Source organism: Thunnus albacares, chromosome 14 (assembly GCF_914725855.1).
Source record: "Thunnus albacares chromosome 14, fThuAlb1.1, whole genome shotgun sequence".
NCBI lineage: Eukaryota > Metazoa > Chordata > Actinopteri > Scombriformes > Scombridae > Thunnus > Thunnus albacares.
The window spans coordinates 21,089,596-21,113,534 of record NC_058119.1 but is presented as its reverse complement, the minus strand read 5'-3'; the positions used below and the strand labels follow the sequence as shown (position 1 = coordinate 21,113,534).

Here is a 23,939-nt window from a genome sequence, read left to right as displayed (position 1 = left end):
TGGCAGAGTGCCTTGCCTCCACGCAGCAACACAAACAGAGATAAGCTCAAAGGAGAGACAGAGAGAGAGAGACAGAGAGAGAGAGAAAGAAAAAGAGAGAAACTTCAAATGATCCAAGTTCAGTCACGTATTTCACAGCGTCAACATTCTTTCTTTCCATCTGCAATGACAATTAAATCACATCCAAGGTTGCTCTCTGCCAAAAGGACTCTGTGATTATTTTTGTCAGATCAAATTCCCATCAAGAAAATGTTACAATAACACCGGAGCTGAATAAAACTAAGAGGCAGTCATTAAAAAGGTTAAAATGATCACGACTCAGCAACCTACGTATCACTTCATGTTGTTATTTTCACAACCGTTGCACCGGGGAGAAACCGCACAGGGAAAATTCCAAGGGCATTTGTTATGCATTTGTCATCCCTCTGGCACTGACAAAACAAGTTTTCAGCACTGTAATCTCTACTTAGAAAGCACTGGGTGTGTTTCTTCCTTCAATGTTTTCTCATTCTACGGCTCACTCTGCCAGTTATTCATTAATGCTATGAAATTACATAAACCATCTTATTTAGTTATTTACTTATGTTTATTTTTCAAGGGACGGATACACAAGCATCGGATATCCAATGAATAGACTAATGCCACATATTATAGCGTTTATAGCCTGAGCTAATTTGCAATGCTTATCCTGAGATGGATATGCAATTATACAAAACACAGGCCATAAATAGATAGCAAAAAATACAATAAATGTGCTACTAAAGAAGATAAAACCCTACGAAAAATAAACTGATCACACATGCCTGACATAAATAGAGCAGTAAAAAAAAACATGTATGCAGTTATCCATTAATCCATCCATTTTCCGCTGCTTATCCGGGTCATTGTGGCATCAGACTGAATAAGGAAACCCAGACATCCTTCACCCTGGCAACGCCATCCAGCTACTCCTGGGGGGATCCCAAGGCGTTCCCAGGCCAGAAGAGATATATAGTCCCTCCAGTGTGTTCTGGGTCTGCCCCAAGGTCTCCTACCAGTTCCCTGGAACACCTCCAGGAGGTATCCTAACCAGGTGACCAAAGCACCTCAGCTGGCTCCTTTCGATGCGAAGGAGCATCAGTTCTACTCCGAGCCCCCCCCCCCCCCCCCCACTCCTATCACAAAACACAAACATTATGTGAAAGATGAACTAATACTTGCAGAGTTGATATGTAGATTTTCCAACATGTGACATCGGTTTAAACAAACGTCGCATAGGTCTGAGCGAGGTCACACTCTCAGTACGGTTCTGTTTTTAGTCCAATCACTAACCCCGCTGACACCCTACACAGAGTTACATAACCTGCGTGACTGTTTACATTTTTCATCAGGTCAAACACTGCTGCGTAAGAAAATGGTGCAATTACAGCAAACTGCTGCTGCATAACATATGTTGACACGACAGTGAACGAGTTTAAATTCATTGACTTATTTGATAATGGATAACCTGGATGCGGTTAGACAACCTGGCTACATGTTAAACTGGGGTCAGATGGGGCATTTATGTATTTTTGTATACATACACAGGCAGGCACATAAGGTCAAGTGCAGGCAATCTTTCTGTGCTGCAGAACTGCTGATCTCCACTCCTTGTGGCAGGGTTGCATAAGGATAACACAAAGGAAATCAAACGTGGACTGACTGTGCAGATTGATTTTCTAGAATGGAAACTCAGACATTTATAGTCTGTAAAACACAAAGCAAACATCACAAGATAATGATTTTACAGCACCCTGGGAGATGTGATATTTTTACCATTCTGTGGGCATTAAGTGCTTTTTGTCACTGCACTAGAAAAGAAGGAGATCATTTAAGTATACATGATACTTCCCTCAACATGCCAAAAATACACTACACTACAGTCATACACCAAAAACGGCTGCTGACCAAGCTACCAAGTTCCTTTTTACTTCACATTGAGTTGCTTATTTCTCCGTCTGTGGCTTTCTGCTTATCTAACATGACATAGAGATGTGCCTTGAAGTGACCAGAGGACTTTTCGCTGGTCCTTCACAAACCCCAGAAGGCGCGCACACACACACACACACACACACACACACACACACACACACACACACACACACACACACACACACACACAAATATATCCAGACATGCACCAACACCGTCGACAAACACAACAGTCACAGACACGCACTGCTTGTAATACTCAATAGTAGTGAACAGCATTCTGGATCACGCCTTCTTGGAGGGTGGTAAGGTCATGCACACACACACACATGCACACAAACACACATGCACACACACACACACACACACACACACACACACATCCAGACACACATGAATGCCATCTACTAACACAACAGTCACAGACACACACTGCTTATAATGCTCAATAGTAGTGAACAGCATTCTGGATCACGGCTTCTTGGAAGGAGGTGAGGCCATGCACACACACACACACACACACACACACACACATATACAGGACAGGTAAAGGGTATTCCCCGGGGTGTGAATCCATCATGTCTTGTCACGGAGCACAACCCCTGAGCCATGGAAGTCACGATGACTTCAGCAGCGAGATGCTCAGCCTGACAACTTGATCTCTGGATGCAGCCGAACGCTCTCAGCTCTTAACAGCTTTACAACACAGCTTTGTCTAATATTTCTCCCCCCTCAGATTCAATTAAACACAGCCCTAATACCTCTGTTTCATTGCCATTCAGTTGATGTCAATGATAATGAAAAACTCATTAGAGACAGCTCAGGAAGGGTTCTGACGGTTCTATGCATCAGCAGAGTAGAGCCACAGGGAACCACAACAAAATGGACTGATTGATTGAGAGGCTGCTGGGAATGGAGAGACATATCAAGCCGACTGGAGAATTCAACTGATGGATGCCTCAGTTGATAACATTCACAAAATTGACTGAAAAAAAGCTCAATACCTTCATGTGTTCATGAAATGATTATCTCTTTTAGAGTAGTGTGGTTTCAAAAATCTCTTTAAAGAAGACGGACGAATGATCACTCTGATGGTGTGAAATGTTTCTCAAAACCAAAATTAGAAGCTTAGGGATCTTAAAAAATACGTGATTGTACTTTTAGCAGATAACTCTGACTAACACTTGAAATAATCTAGGTTACCTGTTTTTAGCCAAGCTAGCGTTGTGGATCAAGTGATGGTCAGTCCACCACTTTAGTCCAGGCTGAAATATCTCAATAACTGTTGGATGGACTCCCACAAAGTTTTGTAGAAATTCATGGTTCCCAGAGAATGAGTCCTAATGACTTTGGTGACTTTTTTGGCGCCACCATGAGGTTGACATTCATGGTTTTTAAATGAATAGTTTTGCTAAACTAAGAAGGTGAACACAGTGAATGTTTTCGTTTTTACGCTGTAGAAAGCACAGGAAGGGTTATTTCGCAATCATCATTAATCATATTTGGGAAATGTGCAATCAAGCTGTTATAAATGTTGATCATTCAGTTTATGGGAATTCATTAAGGTCAAGCTGATATATCATTCATAAAAGTTGTTGAGAAATACTACAATGTAATAATTACTCATGACAAACAACACAACTCTGGTCCAACATCAGGCTGTAAAACCTGCTGAGCTCAGTGAGTAACATTTAGTCAATTATGTGCAAATTAACTGCTAAAGCAACACTGAAGAGTTTCCATAGCCCAGACAAACAGAGACCGACTGACTGACTAAAGAAGAATTTAACCATCTGCATTTTTATGTAACAAAACTCCCACTCATGTCATTACTCAAACTCCTAATTCCACAGTTTAACTTCAACTTCCTCTCATCATGATGAGGTCCAAGTTCAAATAAAGAGGTGAAGGGAGAGGAGGAGGAGGATGAGTGAAGCATGACTACAACAAGCAGCGGTAGGTGAAAAACATGTTTTGACGTATTTTGTCCCCTCACTTGGTTGCAAATTCACTAAAGGCGTGACACCCACTCAGCAATTATCAGCATAGCTCATTGCCAAAGGTAACATTCATGTTGCAATACATGACCTCGTCTGTACAGTACAGTATGTCCCCCAGGACAGAACAGAGGAGGATACAATACAGTTTTGTCATTTTAAATCAGCTTCTATATCAACAAGTTACGTCTTACTGAGTGACAAAAAGACGTAGTATCACTGATGTTAAAAAAATACTAAATAAAATGACTGTTAATAAATCTTGAAACACATACCAGGTCTTTAGTGCTAATCTGTAGTAAACATTCAGGTCAGTTAAGCTGCACAGAGACATTGACAAGTAGAGTTACATTCCAGCTCCGTTATAATCAATGTAAATTCTCCAAGAGAAATCCACTCAGTCAATTTGAATTTGAAGTCACTATTTAATGAGTTACATAGTGAAGGGGCAAAGGACTTAAAGGATTTTTTAACCAAACACAGTGTGGAGTCATCTGTAACATCCTGCCAGTTCAGGTCACAAAGACCACTGCGTCAGGACAGATATCTGCACAGGTGGAGGAAGGAATCCTCCCCTGGGATGGATTTGTAAATGAAACTGTACCTGTGGACACACCCTCGCAAAGACAAAGAAGGTCACTCACTCACAAGTCTGGCATACAGGGTTACAGCAGTGCACTGGAAATTTACAGCAAGTCATAAAACATAATGCACCATGGCAGACTCTGTTTAAACTTTATATGCACTGGGCAGATGCATTTACATGCATGTTAAAAAAATCACCATAATGAAGCAATAATGCTTCTGAAAACAGTTATTAAATGGAAATCAGAGGCAGAATTTTTGGAACTAATTAAACAGAATAAAATAAAATAGAATATGATTCATAAGTAACAATAATAGCACCTATCAGAATGTAAAACAGATGAAGAAAAGTAAATAAAACCGAACAAACGATGCATAAAACATGACAAATCTCGATACAAACCACCCTCTGATACAACTCCTGAGACACAGACTTTAATCTGTAGAGCAGCGGAGCATTAAATGTGTGATCAGTGAAGTGATATTACACTTTGGTGGAACATTTTAACTCCACTGGAGGTGCGGGGATGTGACAAGGGAGGCTCCAAAGCAGCAAGGCAACTGTACCAGAGAGAATTTAAAAAAAGGCAGTGATGACTGATTCCTCTGCCAGCAGTGACAGGCGACGGCGCGTCTTCACTATACATCAAAGATCTCAGGGGTTGGAGAGATTTCAAGTATTTCTGCTCAAGGACTGCATGTAACTGACCACAGTTTCAGTGTTTCTATTCTGTTTGGAAACATGTCTGAGTAAATGTTTCTTTCTCATTTCAAAGTAAATACCTAGAGTGATGAAGAGTTCAGACGCAATATGAAATTTTGGTTGTTACTTATCAGGCTCCACATGGTGAAGCCCCTCAGTACATCTCTGTATTATTATGTCTATATAGTAACTTAAAGTCTCTCATATCGGCTAACCAGCATCCACTGGATGTTCCCAGAGCTCGATTTAACATGAGGGGAGACACAGCAACTTACTATTAGATTATCCAGTTCGACCAAAACTTTAAAAAAAAAAAACTCTATTCTGTTACTATCACGCTTATTTGATGTTTTTAATGTGAAGCACTTTGTAACTTTTGCTTTTGAAAGGTGCTATATAAAGAAATTTTTACTTACTTAATTGGTATTGGTATGATACAAGTCACTCTGATGAAAAGATCCACATCATCATCTAAATTGGCTTTAATAAAGTGCACTCATACCAATGTTAAAAGGAAATTCTGTTATTTTTCTACCACAGTCTTATTCTCATAATTGTAGCTGTTATAATAGCACTCTGCACCTCTGTTGTAGAGATTTAGGAAACGCAACTCCGGCAAAAAAAAAAAGTATATTGGGTCAGCAGAGACTCGTAAAGTTTTCCAAATAACCTTCAATTGTTCATAAATTTTACACAAATCATCGTTAAGTAAGCAGATCCCTCTGCAGTTAAGAAAAATAGCTAATCCCTAATTTCTGTGTTTACTTTCAGTCTGACTCAGAGACAAGTTCGCCCTGATATATGTTGTTTTGCTAGAGTCACATTCCCCAAATCTCTATAATGGGCATGGTGAGTGCAAAGTTACCATAACCCATTAGTAAGAGTGGCTTACGTTGAGAAATAACAGCAGTCATTGGAGGCCTTTTTTTGCCCTGGTTTTCACCTCACAGGCCACTTAGAGGCTGCCATTACCCTTATTTTCTTTTCTTTTATATGTTTATATTTTACAGACCACATTTTTAGCTCTTTTATTATGTACAGAAGGCACAAGGACGAATGTAATTATTGTTATTTGCTATACGTTAATATAAGCGCATAGAAATGAATAGTATCCATTTTTTTGTCCAGTTGAATATCAATTGACTTCGTTGTGTTTCCCCTCACTACAACCTTGATTGTACACATGTAAAGCAGTGAGTATTAAGTGCTCCCCACTCTTCATCATCATGTTGCTGACTGTAGCCGCCGTTGCATTTCACGTATGAATATCTGGCATTTTTTTTGATGTGCTCATAATTCTCACTTTGTCACATCTGACAGCACAGTTATTCCTCTGTTCCTGTGCTCGAGGCATGTTCCTTCACAGAGTCATTTGAGACACACTGACAGCACAAAAAAAATTTAATGAACAGTAATACTTCAAGCATCTCTATCAGTGCAATCATCAAAAAATTACACAATGTGCCCACCGAGTGAGACAGAGTGAGAAAGAGCGTGTGGGTGGACAGAGTACAGCGTTTTTTATTAATCATCAAAACCTCCGTAGGTTGATAGATGGTACAAGTGTTAATTAATTTCTCATAATCATACAGAGAGAGTTCATCATTGATGAACTGCAAAACATTTTCACAGCAGAATGGAAGAGTGCTGGGTCTCGTATGAGGTCAATCTCAGGGGGGATTTAGCATCAGTAATACTGAAATATTTTCATCACTGGTGTTATTTTCTTGTTTGTTTCCATCCGTGAATGCAATATAAGAAGATATTTTCATTCTGCTGTGGCTGTGAGCTATTTTGAATTTAATGAGGAACGCTTTTGGCTCCTTCTTAGGCATGACAATGGATACTAGTTACCTGTTATTACACAAAAGCAAGTTTTGCCAGGCCTTCAACAACAACAACAACAACAACCCACTTTCCAATATAACAGAGGAAGAGAAAGAGGGTGGAAATTGGAGAGTGTAGTAACAGAGAGAGACAGACAGAGAGAAAAAACAGCAAACAGAATGCCACAGAGCAGCGAGGGCGACAATTTAAATTTTTCACCGGTGCTCAGAGACAGTGAACAGTTGTGTTTGTAGAAAGCACCTGTATCAGGAACTCTTGTCCTGACTACTGACACACTGAAAATCACTGTAGTACAAGGCTATTACAGCGTGCGCCTGAGTAAAAGGCAGGGATTAGTCCGGATTGTTACTAAGAGCTCTAACAACAGTCCCCTGAGGTGCAGCCGACTCATCTGCAGGTCCTCAACATCTTGTAAACAGGTCTTAGTATCTAACTACAAAACCTTGATTCATATTGCTTCAGCATCTGTTTTAATGAGTCATTTCATCCAAATTACAAAAAAACCCCCACTCTCTTACATCTCTCCCATATTAGTATATATTTGAACATCAAAATCTAATTTAGGTTTTGAGATATCTGCCTGTGATTTCTGCCTCTACCCCACAATAATGGTGGTGAATGAGATTTTGGAGCCCGTCCTCCCAAGAAAAACAACACTATAGGTCATAAATTCAGTCGTGAAAAATGCTACTGCATGGTTACGTTTGACGCCATCTCATCAGCCGTAGTGATTATGACTCGGAGAAGTGACACAGTTCAGATGACGTCCATATAAGGCGACAAATTCCCATATCCAGCTACAGTTGTCATGGTGTTTACTGTTGCCATGGCGACTAAGGTTGCCTCACTTTTAAGGAAGTAGTAACTTTAACCCACACCACGTTTCAAGTGGTCATTTTAACCCAAACATGATCTTTCCCTAAACCTAACAAGTGGTTTTTGTGCCTAAACCTAACCAGACCTTAACCACTGCGTTGTCACAACATAAAAAATTATTAGTTTTTCAACAGTGATGTGTAACAGTTTTGTAAAGCACAAACAGTTTATGTTGTTCTGACAATTACTGACGATAGAGGCTGAATTAATTGATTTTGTTTGGCCATATGGAAGCAGTGGAACAAGCTGAAAACAAAACATGTACATATCATCACCTCATAAAGCTGTTATGGCGAGTACGTTAGAAAACAACAAATTCCCTATTTACACATCCAGCAGACACGGAGTAACATTATGATTCATTTGGAGTTTTGGTTCTGACTACACGACCGATGTAAGTCCAATATTCCCTCTCCTTTTAACTCTGTTTTGGTCTTCAGAAGCTCATCAGGGGAAATATCTGGCTCTTTAGTAGATAAATGCTCCACTATGTTCATCAGCTAGTTGCTAACTTTGGCTTTTTTGCTGAAAAAACAACACTGATGAGAGCAGTGATAGTCAACAAAAAGAGTAAAACCAAAATAAAATCATGAGATGCCAAAACGCTGCCATTGTTAATATGAAAATATTGATTGTTGCAGCTGTAAACAGATAAACATGTGGTCAGAAGTTTTCACTGGAACTACTTTCTATAACAAATTGTATTGAAGAAAACTGTGTTCTGTGGGTTATACAGAGTAACGAGAAATTTTTTCAATATCATCTTTCAATGATTTGTACACCACAAACTAAACTGACCTCAGATGTACTGGGGAGGAAACATCAGAAGAAGATATTTTAAACCAATATCTGCATGGCTGTATAGATACCGCTAGGAATAAGAGAGAAAACACTTTTTTTTTTTGGTAATTTGATTGAACCTATCTTTTAATCAAACTCACTCTGTCTAATGGACCGCCATGGATGTGTTCATAATGAATATGTAAGTAAATTGACACTGCAAAAACAGGAAGCGATGTGAGATTTTCTGGTGTGGGGAGATTCTCACCAGATCTCCTCTCCGTGTTGCAACAGCACTGACATCCCGTTCCACTCTATTTCCCAAACCCATCATTTCCTATACAAATACTGCATTATATCGGCTACAGTCTGTTTTTATTTTCCTCAAAGACGAATCCCCTTAGCCGGCTGACTGACAGCTGTGTGTGCATGCATCATTATCTCCTTCACAGAGCCTGTCTGTTGCCGTAGCCTGTGGCAGACCTCAATCAAACAGTATTAGAAATGACTTCAGTATCCATGGAGTGCCACGCTTTTGCCTGCTGCAGGTGCATCACACATTATATGAACCAGCGGGATATAGGTGAACTAGTTGTTGTGCCCATCTGGAATAACAGACAAGTAAAAGCAGGTACATGGGGCTAATAAGTTCATTTGATTTGGCTTGCGGAAGTTAAGACATAATGAGAGAGAGAGTGTTGCTGATAATATCCTGTTCCTGGAAGCGGAGGTTACTGAGGCCACCATACTGTTTGAGAAATAAAAAATTTAACAGCATCGATGCAAATATTCCCTAAATCAACATGTACATTCGGAGAAGCAGCTCAAACGTGCATGTTTTCATAATTTAGAAAAACAGGAATTGCCATTTAAACTGTCCCAATTATGCTGTGTTCGCTGGTGAAATTTAGTAAAACCTGAAGAGGAATACTAATTCACTTCTTCAATCTTTAATTCGAGTCTGGTTGGGGTTTAAAATGCTGCTCAGGTCTGAGGTTTCAGCATACAGTCAGGTAATAAGATCCACAATAGAGGGCCTATGCAAATGCCTTCGTAGATAGTGTGCAGTAGATAAATCATGTTTATAGATTGATGTCCTCCTCTATGGCCTCTGTGAATATAACAAGATTGCTTCCAATTGCATCTAAATATGAGCTTTATGCATGCAAACACACTATAATAAAATACTGCGCGCATGGATATGGAATAAAGAGTCTTGCTTGCCATTTTAAACTACAGCCCATCTCACTGGCTATTATCTGGTGTTTATATTCTAATATGTGACTATACTGTAAAATGCTGCTTCTTTGTGTTAATCCTGACAATTTGTCAAATTTAAATCCAGCAGCACTGTGAGGAACACATCAATTCAAAGTGAAATCAATTCTATGCCCCCCCCCTTCCCTCCTCCGCCTCTTTTTGACTTTCTCTCACTCTCCTGCTTCTCCTATCTATTTCTCTTTCCTTTCTGTAATAACTATGTGAGCAGCAGCAAATGTAATTACAAAGGGGTGGGGTTGGCGGGGGGTGGTGGGGTGTGTGTGTGTGTGTGTGTGCGTGTGTGTGTGTGATTGCTATGCATGCACAACAAAACGCAACATTAAAAAGCTATTATCAGAAAAGGGAACATTTTGGCAGATATATGGCGGAGGGCAGCTCCCGCCATATGTTTGTAGAGACGGGGACAACAAGTCAGGTAGTAATTATCAATCATCATCAGGAGAAACTGTCAAAACGCTAGGCTGGGCACGCTCTGACTGGCGTTGCCATGGAGACAAGCCCACATCCCAGCAAGTGTGTGTTTACCAGGACATTAAAAATACTCGCCCGTATTTTTATCTCACACTTATAAAATTGTGTAAATCGCTCTTTTAGCATCTTCGAGCCATGAGTTCTGTTAAAATGTGTGTGTCTCACTGTGTGTGTGTGTGTGTGTGTGTGTGTGTGTGTGTAAGGGATTTTCTGCCAAGCCATACTAGGGAAAGAGATTTTTTTAGGGATTGAACTGAGGATAATTTCGGTTGAGGTTACGGTTTTGGTTTTACACCGATTTCCTTGCCTTCAGGATCAGGCATGTTATGGGTTACAATTAGCAGAGATGGATATGTAAATGGAACAGTCTCACCATAGTAATATTAAGACAAATGTGTGTATGTGTGTGCACATACATAATGTATTTGCCAGTAATGAGCTCATTTCTGTGACCATACTGTTGCTGTATACAGACTCTCCATTCAGACTGTCATTGTTAATATTCTTCAGACGGAGAAAGAGGACATTCTCCAAAACCATCATGACTTTGTCAGTTTCAATTTTACATATTCCTTCTCCTTTTTTGCATAGCCTGCTTCAGTTTCCTTTTTACATACACCAGATGCCCTCATATCAAATTTCACTGTTTGCCATACAGACTATTCAAAGTAGCAGCATTTCCAGAACACTGTACAGTAAGTGTGACTTTTCACAGAATCACACGAGGAATGTTTCTGGAACATTTCCAAATGTTCCTAACGACAATAGCGCTTTCAGATGACAATCAATTTCCATGTGACCTCAATCCATTACCCTTCCAGGAATCAGGATTATTTTCACTTAAAAAGCAAGCTCTGAAAATTAAATACGTAAGCAAGTAAACATGAAAGCAATTTAGGGAGAACTGGTGTTAAGATCAGTATGAATTTTCCTGCTTTATTATGACAGTCATTTGGAGAAAAAAAAAAAAAAAAGTGTAGTGTTCTTAATTCATTATTTGTGTGCCGTTGTGCATGCTCCCCCTGGGGAGAAGCAACATTACTCTTTCATCAGATCAAATGAAGCGAAGCCGTGCCGTTCCAGGAAGAGCCAATTAAACTGTTCAAAGAAGTTTATTATTGCGACGGATTATGAAATCATTCTCATCGGATTCACTGGGGTGTGTGTTTCGACAGGGGTGTGAATATGTGTACTTTACCACTGCGCAAACTCATAAAGGCTGTCGACTCAAGCTTTCCATTTGCAATGTAAGTAGGAAATTATGGGTACGTGCTCACGGTGTTACATGTTTTACAAGACAACTTTTATAAACTTAATTTATTGTCAAAATAAGCTGTAATTATAGTGAGAAAATAATTCTTTCAAATTGTTTTTTTTTCTTTCTTTCATTCCTTCCTCCTCTCTCTTTCTTTCTTTCTTTCTTTCATTCTGTCCATGTCTTGTGATCGCCTCATGATGGTAGCGTCGCCTGTTAAGTACTTATTAACACACATCACATTCGAGACATAGCTGGGTTTAATCTTAACCCAGATCCACTGACTGACACACACACTAAGGAATGCAATGACCTCTGATCCCGGAGAACTTAATAATATCACCCAGTATTTCAGTATTTAGCTCCACACACACACACACACACACACACTCACACACTCACACACACACATAAGCACAGTGTAATTATACAAGAAAAAAACACTCTTTGGACTTGGCTTAAGTCCAACAAAGCACAATATCTTTCTGTGTGCATGTCATTTGTAATAACCTGCAGTGCTGCTTTACTGTCAAGACAAAAATAAAACAAATAAACGACAACACAATACAGGCTCTAAATATCTGACAAGTGAACATGTCACAAAAGCTTTTGCCTGTGCCAAAGTGTTGGCAAGTAGCTCTTAATGGCTATTGTTCTAAGAGAGGAAATAAAAAAATAAATCCCATTTCACAAAGAAACGTTGAGAGCACGCGGAGGGACTGTCCCAAATACACACCCTGTTGTTCTGAGAGTGCCAAATGTAAAACAGTCAAAGTTACATAATGTGGAGGATTTGCTAAAACGGGATAACCTTCAAACGCTTCCACATCATTGATACTGACAGACTGCAGCAACAACTCAGTAGGACTGGGGCTTTAAAAAAATACAGTATTTCAATTTGGCTTTTTTGAGAGAGAGAGGGAGAGAGAGAGAGAAAGAGAGAGAGAGAGAGAGAGAGAGAGATGAAAGGGAACAGTGGATAAGCTTCAAGGCTTATCCTATTCATTACTGGAGGGAAAAAAAAAAAATCGCAGCATCGACCTATAAATAAATGAATGCCAGGATAAACACGAAGCCCATACATCAATAAAACATATGTATTCTAATAGATCACGCTCTAGTTACACTTGATGGGATTGAGTTGGCCAATGAGCCCAATCATGGGGACTTTAATCATCCTGAAAAGCTACACAGCATTATGCCACGGTGATTATAAATAATAATCATTCCCACAACAAAATAGGCCAATGAATACTTTTATCTTTCTATGCGTTTTTTTTCTCATTTATGTACCCATATATTGTTTTTTTTTTTTAGGGGATTTAAGAAGGAGTTTATTCCAAAAAAATCTACAAATAATCTTAAAAAACACAACAAGCTGTCGCCTGTTCTTTGTATTTTCAGTTTCCATTAACATGAAAGTAGCTGCGTATCAAAAAAAAAACCGTAACACCTTTGTAAACAAATGTGTACAGCAGCTGCCAGCAGTGATACTGTTTAAGTAGGTGTTCACTTTTCCAAGAAGTCATTGTGAAAAAAAAAACGAAAAAAAAAAAAAAAAACTGGAAACATCAGACACATCCATCACATGCAGTATAATCCTCACTTTGTTACTGTCATGTAGCAGCATTGTAACAATGATTTTCTGACGTCATTCAAGTTACACAAGCCCTTTTTCAGAAACAACTACAAGCCTTTACCTGCACACAAAAGAATGATGCTTGACACTTAACACGGTAACCTGGCTGTAAGGCTGCATTCACGAGCTGTTTCTACACCAGCCGCGCTGGCAGACACAGACTTGAAGGCTTTGTAAACAGTATCTACAGTTACACTGATGAGTCAGATGTGTTAAATTCAGGTTGCAACATGCTGGTCTGGATTTTTTTTTTTTTATTAGGAACATTAAGGAGATGTATCACAACTCACAGCTGGGACTCTATGAAAATATGACTCACTGTGTGGTTCTGTACAGATAAAAACTGTCTTATTATTATGGAAATATAATCTTGCTTCATTTAAACCATGCTCGCCAACAGTGGTTCTTCCACATTTGACAAGTGTATTAATGGATTAATCATCTAGGCCATTATGAATGAGGTCATGCCGGCCTGGTCAGTTGAAGTGTTAAGTAATTCATGGCATGCTCTGCAGTTTATCTAAGTTTAAAACTGTCCAGCTGCTGTGAAAAAAAAAAACTACTTTACCTTTTGTTTCATCGCTTTAAGCTTGATAACGACCTCTGATATTATTTATAACAGTCATACAAAGGAGTTAATTGCTTAATAGGACAAGTTTGTGCTATTTCAGGGAGCTACAGGATATAATCACTACCCAATACCTTACATATTATACATTTTTAGATTTTTTTTCCGACAGTTAAGACATTTCAATGTGCTTTGAAAACCAACATTTGAAATGTATTTGATGAGTGATCCTTCACAGTGAACATTTCATCACCTTGAGTTTTTTTTCAATGTTCACATCTTGCGGTATTGAGTTACAAGCAGGAGCCAGTCTGAAAACTCTTTTTTTGTGGTGCATTCAAGGACGCACCGACATCCAGTGTGTGAAAGTCAACAGCTAAAAAAGAAAACACTGTATTCATGATCTACAATGTGTTGATAGGAAATCATAGGTGGAAAAAAAACCCACACACATCAAAAAGATTTATGTGAATTCTGTTGTTACTTTCCTTTGAATTGGTTCCTTTTTGGCAGGTAACTTGGATGTCAGAGTGTCAGTGAACGCATCAACATTTCAAAACAGCCACTGCTCGCAGCTGCAATAACATGTGATGATGATGATGTGTGTCATAAAAAAGATGGCTAAATGTTTTACTGTGATGGATCACCTTTCTAAAGAAGGTTTAATGTTGCAAATAAATGTTCATACTGTCAGTAAAAATTAATAATAATACTGCCTGAAAGGTTGGAAATATAAACATTTAATACCTTTAGGTATGCTTTGTAAATGTTATTTAAAGTATATGTAATTCATATGCAAAAATCCACTGGTAGGATCCTTTAACTGAGGTAGAAGTATACCTAGCTGCTCTTTTAACCTCTGCTAGTTAGCTAATTATCCTCGATCAGCACTGCTCCTTTGAGAAACCTTTGCACTGTAATTAACAAGTCCAGACTTCTGAAAAGCTTCTCGCCTATGGCCAGATGCTTATTTATCTCTCTGTGTGCTGTTGTGCTAAAAATATATATAAACAGCAATGCAAAGCAATATCTGCGGAGCTGGTGTATTGCTGATGACATAATAGGGATAATCAGGACGATTGTGCCTTATTCAGCCCAGCTGATATTGTTGATGATGCTGGTAGGAGAAAGGGCTTTTAGTTAAAATACAGTAGCAGCACTTTCTGCCTGTGTACACCGGGTACATTAGAGTAATAAATAAAACACATCCCGCTCAATGTGTATTAAGGTTAGTCATATAGCATAGGATGTGTATTATGTGTAAAGGGTGAGTCCTGCTCATACTGTAAAAATATGTATCTTTCATTTCTTTTAAAAACATGATTTTACAGATACGTAAGGACAAGATAATGTACTATATAAGTGGCCTTGCAACAGATGTTCCGCTCATTTTCATATGCAGACTGTGTCCTGATTATGAAATCTAACTATAAAGCCACAACACGTGCTCTTTTCTCCTCTAAATTCCTCCTCTATGGCCTCTGTATACCATGACATATGGACGATGAAAAATTCATGGGCCGGTGGTTAACACAAATCTGCAGAGGAGATGGGAAAACATGAGCTTAGCAAGCAATTTGCCTATTACATTAACATACGGCGCTGTCATGGGACGATATTGGCGTATGCATATTTCATCTAATCTGATTTCATGTTTAAAGAGCGAGCGAGAAAATGGTTCAAGTTGTGGAAACAATGACATCATACTGTATGTTCATCTGGCAACCCGACCTAATCAAGCTAGCGGGACTGAATGTTTTGAAAGATTTTATCTCCAAGTACAGGTTGGTAAGATTGTAGAAACGTTTCCTGCTCTTTTGTTTTGTCTTTTCGTCATCTCTCCTTCTCTGACATATTTCAATATCAGTTTCAGTAAGGAGATGAGTAACAGGAAATCTGTTTTTTTTTTTTGTTTTTCTGTCAAACACAGATGCAACTAACCTAGACATGCGGAAACACCCACAGACATGCAGCACAGCTATATTCAGCCCCAGATATACAAAAGTAGCGTGCGCACACACACACACACACACACACACACACACACACACACACACACCACATTATAAAAATGTATTGTTAAATTTGGTTTATCATCAGTGCATCAAGACAACATAAATATATTGACAACAATGGATTGTAGCAAAGTACACTTACTCAAGTACTGTACTTAAGTACAATTTTGCAGTACTTGTGCTTTGCTACTTTGCTACTTTATACTTCCATTCCACTATATTTCAGAGGCAAATATTGCACTTTTTTACTGCACTACATTTATCTCACAGCTTTAGTTACTGGTTACTTTTCATATCAAGACTCAAGAGAACTTTATTGTTAACCGATCCATACAAACGTACACATGACATTCTGCTTCTCTGAGGCCAGTAGTGGTGCTATGTTTATAATTTAAGCAGTGCAAACAGATTTATAATCTTTTAATCACTTGTAGAGTTCTGTTTTCACTTTGATCAACTTTGATGTCAGTGTAAAAAGCCACATTAAATCCCCTTTGATCCAATGTTTCAAGCAATTAAACATTTTTAAGAATCCAAGGGCGCTTAAAACTTTTCTTTTACAGGCACTGAATATCTGTATATATATTGTATATATATATAAAAAACATTAACTGGTGCCATTTTGCATAATGAGTACTCAATCGCTTATACACTATAACTGGGCCTATTAACTAAACACCCCAAACCGTGACGCCATCTACCAAAAGACAGACCCATTTCCCAAAACTATAAACACTATTCCCCTGTTTTCACTCATGTGCTCGTTTAGAAAGCTCTGCCATTCAATACCATTAACTCAAGTCATCACAGCTGGAACCCAATTTTAACTCACAGTTCCCCAGGTGGAAACACTAAGAGTCAAAGTTGTTCACACACCAATCAGAACCTCAGGGCAGATAACAGGGTCATGGGTCAGTTCACACACACAGAGACCTGAGCCAGAATAAATGTGATTTCTTTCTTTATGTATACATTTCTTTTTCATTGGTTTATATTGATAAATACATGGAAATTATCTTTATCAGTTTACTAAAGTATATTGAGAGAAAATTTATACATGTATTGTGTTCATCATGTGAAGAGGATGTTCTGGGGGAAAACCATAACCGCCGTTATTGATTGCAGGTTTTTACAGTAGTGTTTTGAATTGATCTCACTAGTGTGTAATAGCTATTTTGTACTGTGTGTGTGTATTTGATGGCTTGTGTGTGATGTCTGCGGGCAAAGTTTGGTTTAGCTGTAAGATTACATGGTTTGAGTGGGGAGTTTGGTTTTGACGTTGAAGTTTCTGGAGATGAGTGTGTGGTTATGCATTTGTGAGTTTTGGGAAATGGTGCATAATTTCAAGAAATGTGTCTTAGCAATTGAGAAGAACTGTGAGTACATTTTGCAATTATTACTTCTTTACTTTTACTTAAGTAAGCTTTTGAATGTAAAATATCTCAATACTTCTTCCACAAAAGTATATTGAAACAATAAATTGTTTTTATACTCCTTCCACCCTGAAGGATTACAAAAAGGGATTCCAACAGATTCCACTGAAATGTTTATTTTTAATAAAAAGCAAACCAGCACGTTTATTGATATTTCAAACAAAACACACTGAGTTGAGCATGAAATATATAGTTTTGTGCCAAAAAAAAGCAAGGAATATAGGACAAATGAGAAGAGGGAGGGGGGGGGGGGGGCGGAGGGGGGCATCTCTTCTCAACTGCTTTGCCTCAAACATGATTGCCTCACTAACTTTCAAAATACTGTTGATTTAAGCAATGTGCACACAAGGAGTGTTAGGTTTCTGAAAAGGGTGGAGGAAGGGAGGGGGGAAAGGGAGGTCAGCAGTTTGGGAGCATAACTTCAGAATCAGAGAAAATGGGAAAAATGCTGGTCATAATATTTTCCTTAACAGACGCCCAAATGAGAAGCTGTCAAGACGCACTGGAGCTCTGCGATGTGTATCTTGTTAAAATATATCATATACAGCACCTCTAGGTCGAGCTTACAAATGTTTATGCTATTGCTTTGTAGCACACACAGTGTCCCTGCCAAATGAATGTGACTAATACTCAACAGCATCATGATAGCTAATAGCAAAACCTTGAACCTTATCATCTGTCATTCAGCACTGCAAAGGCCTGGCCCACTCAAACTATTTCAGGCTTTTTCTCATAGCTTAGGAGCCTCAGAAATGCCAATATTATTATTATTATTACAGTGCAGTATGTAAGACCTTTATTCCTAGGTTTACTATATATAAGATAGAGCTTGTTTTTCACTCAGTACATCAGTGTGCACACAATAACTGAAGAACAACTTGTATTTCCTTCTCTGCGATTGTGCAGCGGTAATATTACATTCCTCCTGGCAAGAACTGAATTGGGGACACAAAGTAGCATGGGTATAATCAATCCACGCTGGCTGAGAATGCTCGATAATTATAAACAAAAACTGTGTCATTCCCCGTGAGGAAAGCAGCTGCAGGGGTGACAGGCAATGCTGAACATGAATATGGATCACAGGACTAAAGATCTGCTAACTGACGCAACCGCAGCTTTGCTCGAGCTGGTTCAAAAGCAGGGGCGCCGGTGGTGACGTGGACGCCAAAATATGAATATAGATTGAGATGGATAAAGCACAGTCTCCGATAACTGTCATTGTCGCACCAGGAACGAGCTTACATCATCAAATAAAGTCAAACATTGAAGATATCAAAGATATTATATACACAGGAGCAGCCAGAACACACTGATGTTTCACTACTCACCTCTAAAAATACAGATAAATCAGATTGAGAGTACACTTGACATGCTAAAGTAAAAAAAAAAGCATTTATGCTGCTGATTATATAATAAATCTGTACATATTATGCTGTACATACACCTACTGTCGTGCTGTGTTGATTCCATAACCAGGCTCCCAAGAATAGACTAGATTTAACCACCAGGCTTTGATCTGATGGCTACATTTCACACAATACTGTACCAACAGGCTTGCTGAAACTCTGCAATAGCACTTTTTTTTTTTTTTTGACTGAGCCCTCTCGTCTTCTCTACCCCCTGAGGTAGCCTGACACACTTTCATGAATTAGCCTAGACAAGACGGACGGCTGTTAGAGCTGCCACAGCACATTTGGCTGAATCCAAAAGGTCAGAATTAGCATTGAGGGAAGCATAGAAGAAAGTCCTAAAATTGTTCCCTAGATCAATTTTTTAAGTTTTAATATTTCACAGCTGCATGGTATTACTTCTTACGTGTCCACAGCGCTGGTATTTATCCTAATAAAGGTGGATTTAATATGGTGTTTATAGCTGCTTTCTCATATGGAGCCTTTAAATGGCAGGAGAACTTTACTCAGCAGCTGTGTATGTTTCTGAGTGCATATGTGCAAACATTCATGTGTGTGTTTCTGCTTGTAAGTAAGACGCCCTTGAGGCTGTAATTCACTTGGCAGAGTGATGGAAATTACTTAGCTCTGCTGTTTTGAAACAAATCACAAACAAGTCTCCTAGCAGCAATTCCAAGCAGAAATAAAAGCCTGTTTCGAACGTAGTAAACCTTCATGTGAATAACATTAGAAATCTGGTTGCCTTAGTCAAAAAAGTAGAACTCCCTTAGGCTCTGAAAATAAACCTTTAGCTTAAATGTGGCTCACAGAGGAATGGTATTATTGAGCCAAGTGAATGAGCAACAGCAGCCACAGGATGTTAGCGTTACTATTCATAACTTATTTTCCTATGCCTAAAACCGTTTTCCCTTCTGGTCTCACCTCTGCCGCTCTCTTAAAATGCAATTACCTACTGCCAAATTTACAGGAAAAGAAAAACAATGACTTTTGACCGGAGGAGCCGTTACTGTGAATGTCAAATTGATGCTCCACTGTGCTACCGAACAGAGGAAATATAAAGCGAGATGAATCACATTATTCCTTTGTTTCAGCACAGCTCGGGGTTAATAAAATGTGTGGATTCATGAGCAGCGGGGAAAGCACGGTGAATGGCAAACAGACATGTTCCAGCAATTCAAAATTCCTCACTTGAACCACAGAATGCTTTTCATAGGTGTGACTGGTGACGGTGTCTGAATGGCGGTCACTTGTGTACGTAAACAGAGAGAACCCTCTTGGGCCAAATGAACCGAGACTTAATGAAAAACATATTGAAAGCATGATGGAGCTTTACTCGAAATCATGGCTACTTGTTAAGAAGTGAATTCCCTATTTTAGTCTTAATTAGTTAAACTAAAACAGCATTGATCTGAAGTCTGTTCTGTTTAGATGGATTTAATTCTTTTGGGCGATGAAAGGTTAAAAAAGACAGACAAGAAGAAGAGTTTTAACAGAAACAAAGTCCACACAAATCCAAAATAACAATTACCATTAATAAACCACAAATATACTAATCCTCTTTTCTATATTCGTATTATAAAACCCTCCTGAGTTTTTTGTCGTTGTCCAGTGAAAACCATGTATCTCCAAACTGGTTGTTTTGATTTTTTTTTTTTTTTTTTTTAAGTGGATTAAGGATTAAATGTTCCTTTATGGGTTGAGAAAATTCTCATACTTAGTTGTTAATGTTTTGGCGTTACATGGTTTTCACAGCATGGTGACTATGGTGGCTTTGGAGCCATAATAAAACAGTAGCTCCCATTTTGTTTGCCCTTTTAATGGTTTTCATTACGATAGGCAGCCTTTGCACAAATTAAAATTTTAAATGGTTTGAAGTACGCTACTCAGTTTTCACACAATGGACACAATGGAATACTTAATGCTTGGCCCAAAAAGTACAAACACTGTCCATTTTCCACTAAAAGCAGACTTGAACAAATGGTCAGGGTAACCAAAATGACATAATTGAAAGTTTGAGATGAACCGTGCAATGCGAATGAGTTTTAAGTGCATGCTTTCGTCCAGAGCTCGGGGCATGAGGAGTTTGATGTTTCACGGGGCAATATGCAACACTCCAAAAGCCACAGACTGCCATTATAATGAGTGTTGGTGTTTAAGATGAGCTAATATGATAACTTATCTAAAGGCTACAATCAAATCTCCAGCTGCCACACTCACCAAACTCGTCACAGATGCTCTCGTTCTGCAGCAGAGCTGGGTGTTCAAAGGTGTCCCGGCAGTACAGGATCCTCGTGCTCCCTCCCAACGCAGCGATGCCGCCCAGCGCCAGCACTGTGTGGTCTATGAACAGAGAGGACGGCTGCTCTCTGAGCCGCGCCAAAACCGAACGGTAGCGGCAATACTGGGGGTAACTGAGAACCAAAACCTTCCTTCCGTCCTCCTCCTGGCCTGAAAAAACACACAAAATACAGACACACAGTTAGAAAGCTCACATAGATTATATAGTTTACACATCCAAAACAGAACCTCAGTAGACAGAGCTTTGTAGGGAAGTTGGGAACGTTTTGTTTTTTAAGAGCTCCTGTAAGATTTGTAGAGAATGGCAGCGCTTAGTTTTACAGGACACATTCATGCTTGCATTTCTCTTTGAGTTTTATTACTTTTTTCTGTCTCATAGATCATTCTTTGGCTACTATAATACTTTGGCACATCTGCTGCCAATGTGCTGTGAATATGATCTTTTTACTCCCCACTATCGGCCTTAAATTTCAAGGTTGCCTGTAATGTCAGTGATCTTAGACATTAAGTTTGTCCTACTGTAACATTTGATGGGTACCAGATAAATTATTGAAAGGTAAATGTGTCATTAAACAATGCTTTTCATTTTCATGTTGTTTTATTTAATTAAAAAACAAAGAAGCAATTTGTCTTTGCTATATGTTTATATAAATGTCCAGCAGAATGTATCCGACCGTTAACTTGGATTTTTAAACATTTCTCTCTCTCCCACATAATAAATATTAACCTTTCCCATCAAAATGATCTCTCTCATTGGTGTTTTAAGAAATGTATCACATCACTTGGCTGTTTCACACCTTTACCTTACACCAATAGCACATTTTGACAAACTTAAAAAACGCCCTCTCATGTCTACTGTACAAATAAGTAAAGACGTTGAGCTGCATGTTTGAAATGCGTGACATGCATCTCTGGTGACAAGAGGAATGTCAAGAACAACTCCAGATGCTCGCTAGTTTGATTGACAAGTGTAATTTTTAACAAGCTTGAAGTTTGAAGTGGGGATTTCTTGGAGCAATTTAGACAAGATAAGTGTGAATGGATGTTTTTCATGCATTAAGGCCTGGCTAAGAGGGATTTCTTCCTTACCGCTGACCTTGTTAACCATCTAAATGTATGAATCCATTCATACTTGTTGGACGAATCAAATATAAGATTTATGAGAAAAACAAATGTACACTTTAATACAAATCGAGTCCATGACCTTTTGTTTGACACTGGTAATCTGGGACAGGATGATAACACAACTCATTGTTTCGCCCACAAGGCAAAGAAACCTGTTACAGTCAGACTTTACAGTCATATTGGGTGTGTGGTTTCTGATGTGTGTATGTAATAAATATTCCAGTGACAGTGTGTAAGTTTGACTGATATCACCTTATCACCTGTGACGGCTAACTGGCAAAGAAAACTCTTCCGTTATTTGGAAAACCTCTGGACAGGAAGTACAGACTGAGCTAATAAAATAAACTGCAGTAAAAAACCTGGACGATATGCTGACAGACAAATCAATCTGTTACTGTTATACTGATATGTTATAAAAATAAAGAGATAAATTCAGGTTGACTAGGTGCAACAGAAAGTATATTATTATATGACATGGTAAATTAGTCAGATAAAGTCAGATAACTATAATGTTAGTGACAGAGAAAGATAATGAATCACTACAGGTACATTTAAGAAATATAATGATATTACAAATTAGATAACAGAATTCAAATATGTTTAGTTCGTTGTAAACTCATTAAACCTACCAGCTACGTGTACAGGACTTGACACGATAAGACTCATGTTGCCTCTGCACGACAATTCCCCTCAGCACAACACTGCCTCTAACACGCACAGACATATTTATTTTGTTTCTATGAAATAACTCTTCTTTATATTTTGATATTATACAAAAAATAGAAAGTTGGCAATGGCTACGGATTACTGATGGTGATTAAAATAAATGAGTTTCTTATGCAGTCCTGCTTCATTATAATAGAATGCATCTCCTGCCACCCACATAACGCAAATATAATAATCTACGACTAATTACATGCTCAATAATACATTTTCAATTCAGATACAACTAGTTAAATAAGGCACTTCAGAAAGAAATACTTTAATGAGCCAATTTGAAGGAGTAGGAGAGACGTTTCAGATGCTGTGCAAGAGCTGCACGTTCAGCGCATTAATGCTGTCGCCATCAAACAGAACTAAATCTTTCTCACTAAACATCAAATTACCTGTATATGCATTAGTATTGGCATTATATAACATAAATTGACTTGAGACAACATCATACACGATGACATTCACTCTCCAAACATTGCATTATATTGAAAAGTGTTCCTAATATTTGGTCCACCCTTATTAACACACATGAGGGGGGCAAAATATTAGGAACACCATTCAATATAATGCACTCCAGTACACAACCACCACTCATTATGACTTCAGTAATAAACATAAAGTAGAATTATCACCTTTCTGACAATGTCAACAAAAACTGAAAAGGTATAAGCTTCGTAAAAACAGAATTAATGGCAGAGCTGTTGTAATGGATTGCAATAGATTGCACAGGTGTTCCTAATAAAGTGCTTGGTGAGTGTATTTCACATAATACCTGTATAACTCCTGATTATTTTCATTACTGATTAATCTGTCACTTATTTCCTTGATAAATTGATCCATAAAATCTATGAAACGGTCCACAAAATGTCAGAAAATTGAGAAAAAATGAAGCTCAAGGTGACATTTTCACATTCCTTTTATCTGAACAACAATCAAAAATGTAAAAGTGTTCAGTTTAATATCATATAAAAGTAAAAAATCCAGGAAATATT

The 23,939-nt window shown here is 38.5% G+C and overlaps 1 protein-coding gene across 1 annotated transcript in view; it reads right to left on the bottom strand.

The window, feature by feature from the left end:
- Window positions 1–23,939, bottom strand: part of LOC122997221 (AT-rich interactive domain-containing protein 5B-like) — a 76,573-nt gene that overhangs the window by 21,878 nt on the left and 30,756 nt on the right. Inside the window, exon 4 of the mRNA XM_044373252.1 lies at window positions 21,028–21,258. Within this exon, the coding sequence (XP_044229187.1) occupies window positions 21,028–21,258 (231 nt within the window). The remainder of the gene's footprint in view (window positions 1–21,027; window positions 21,259–23,939) is intronic.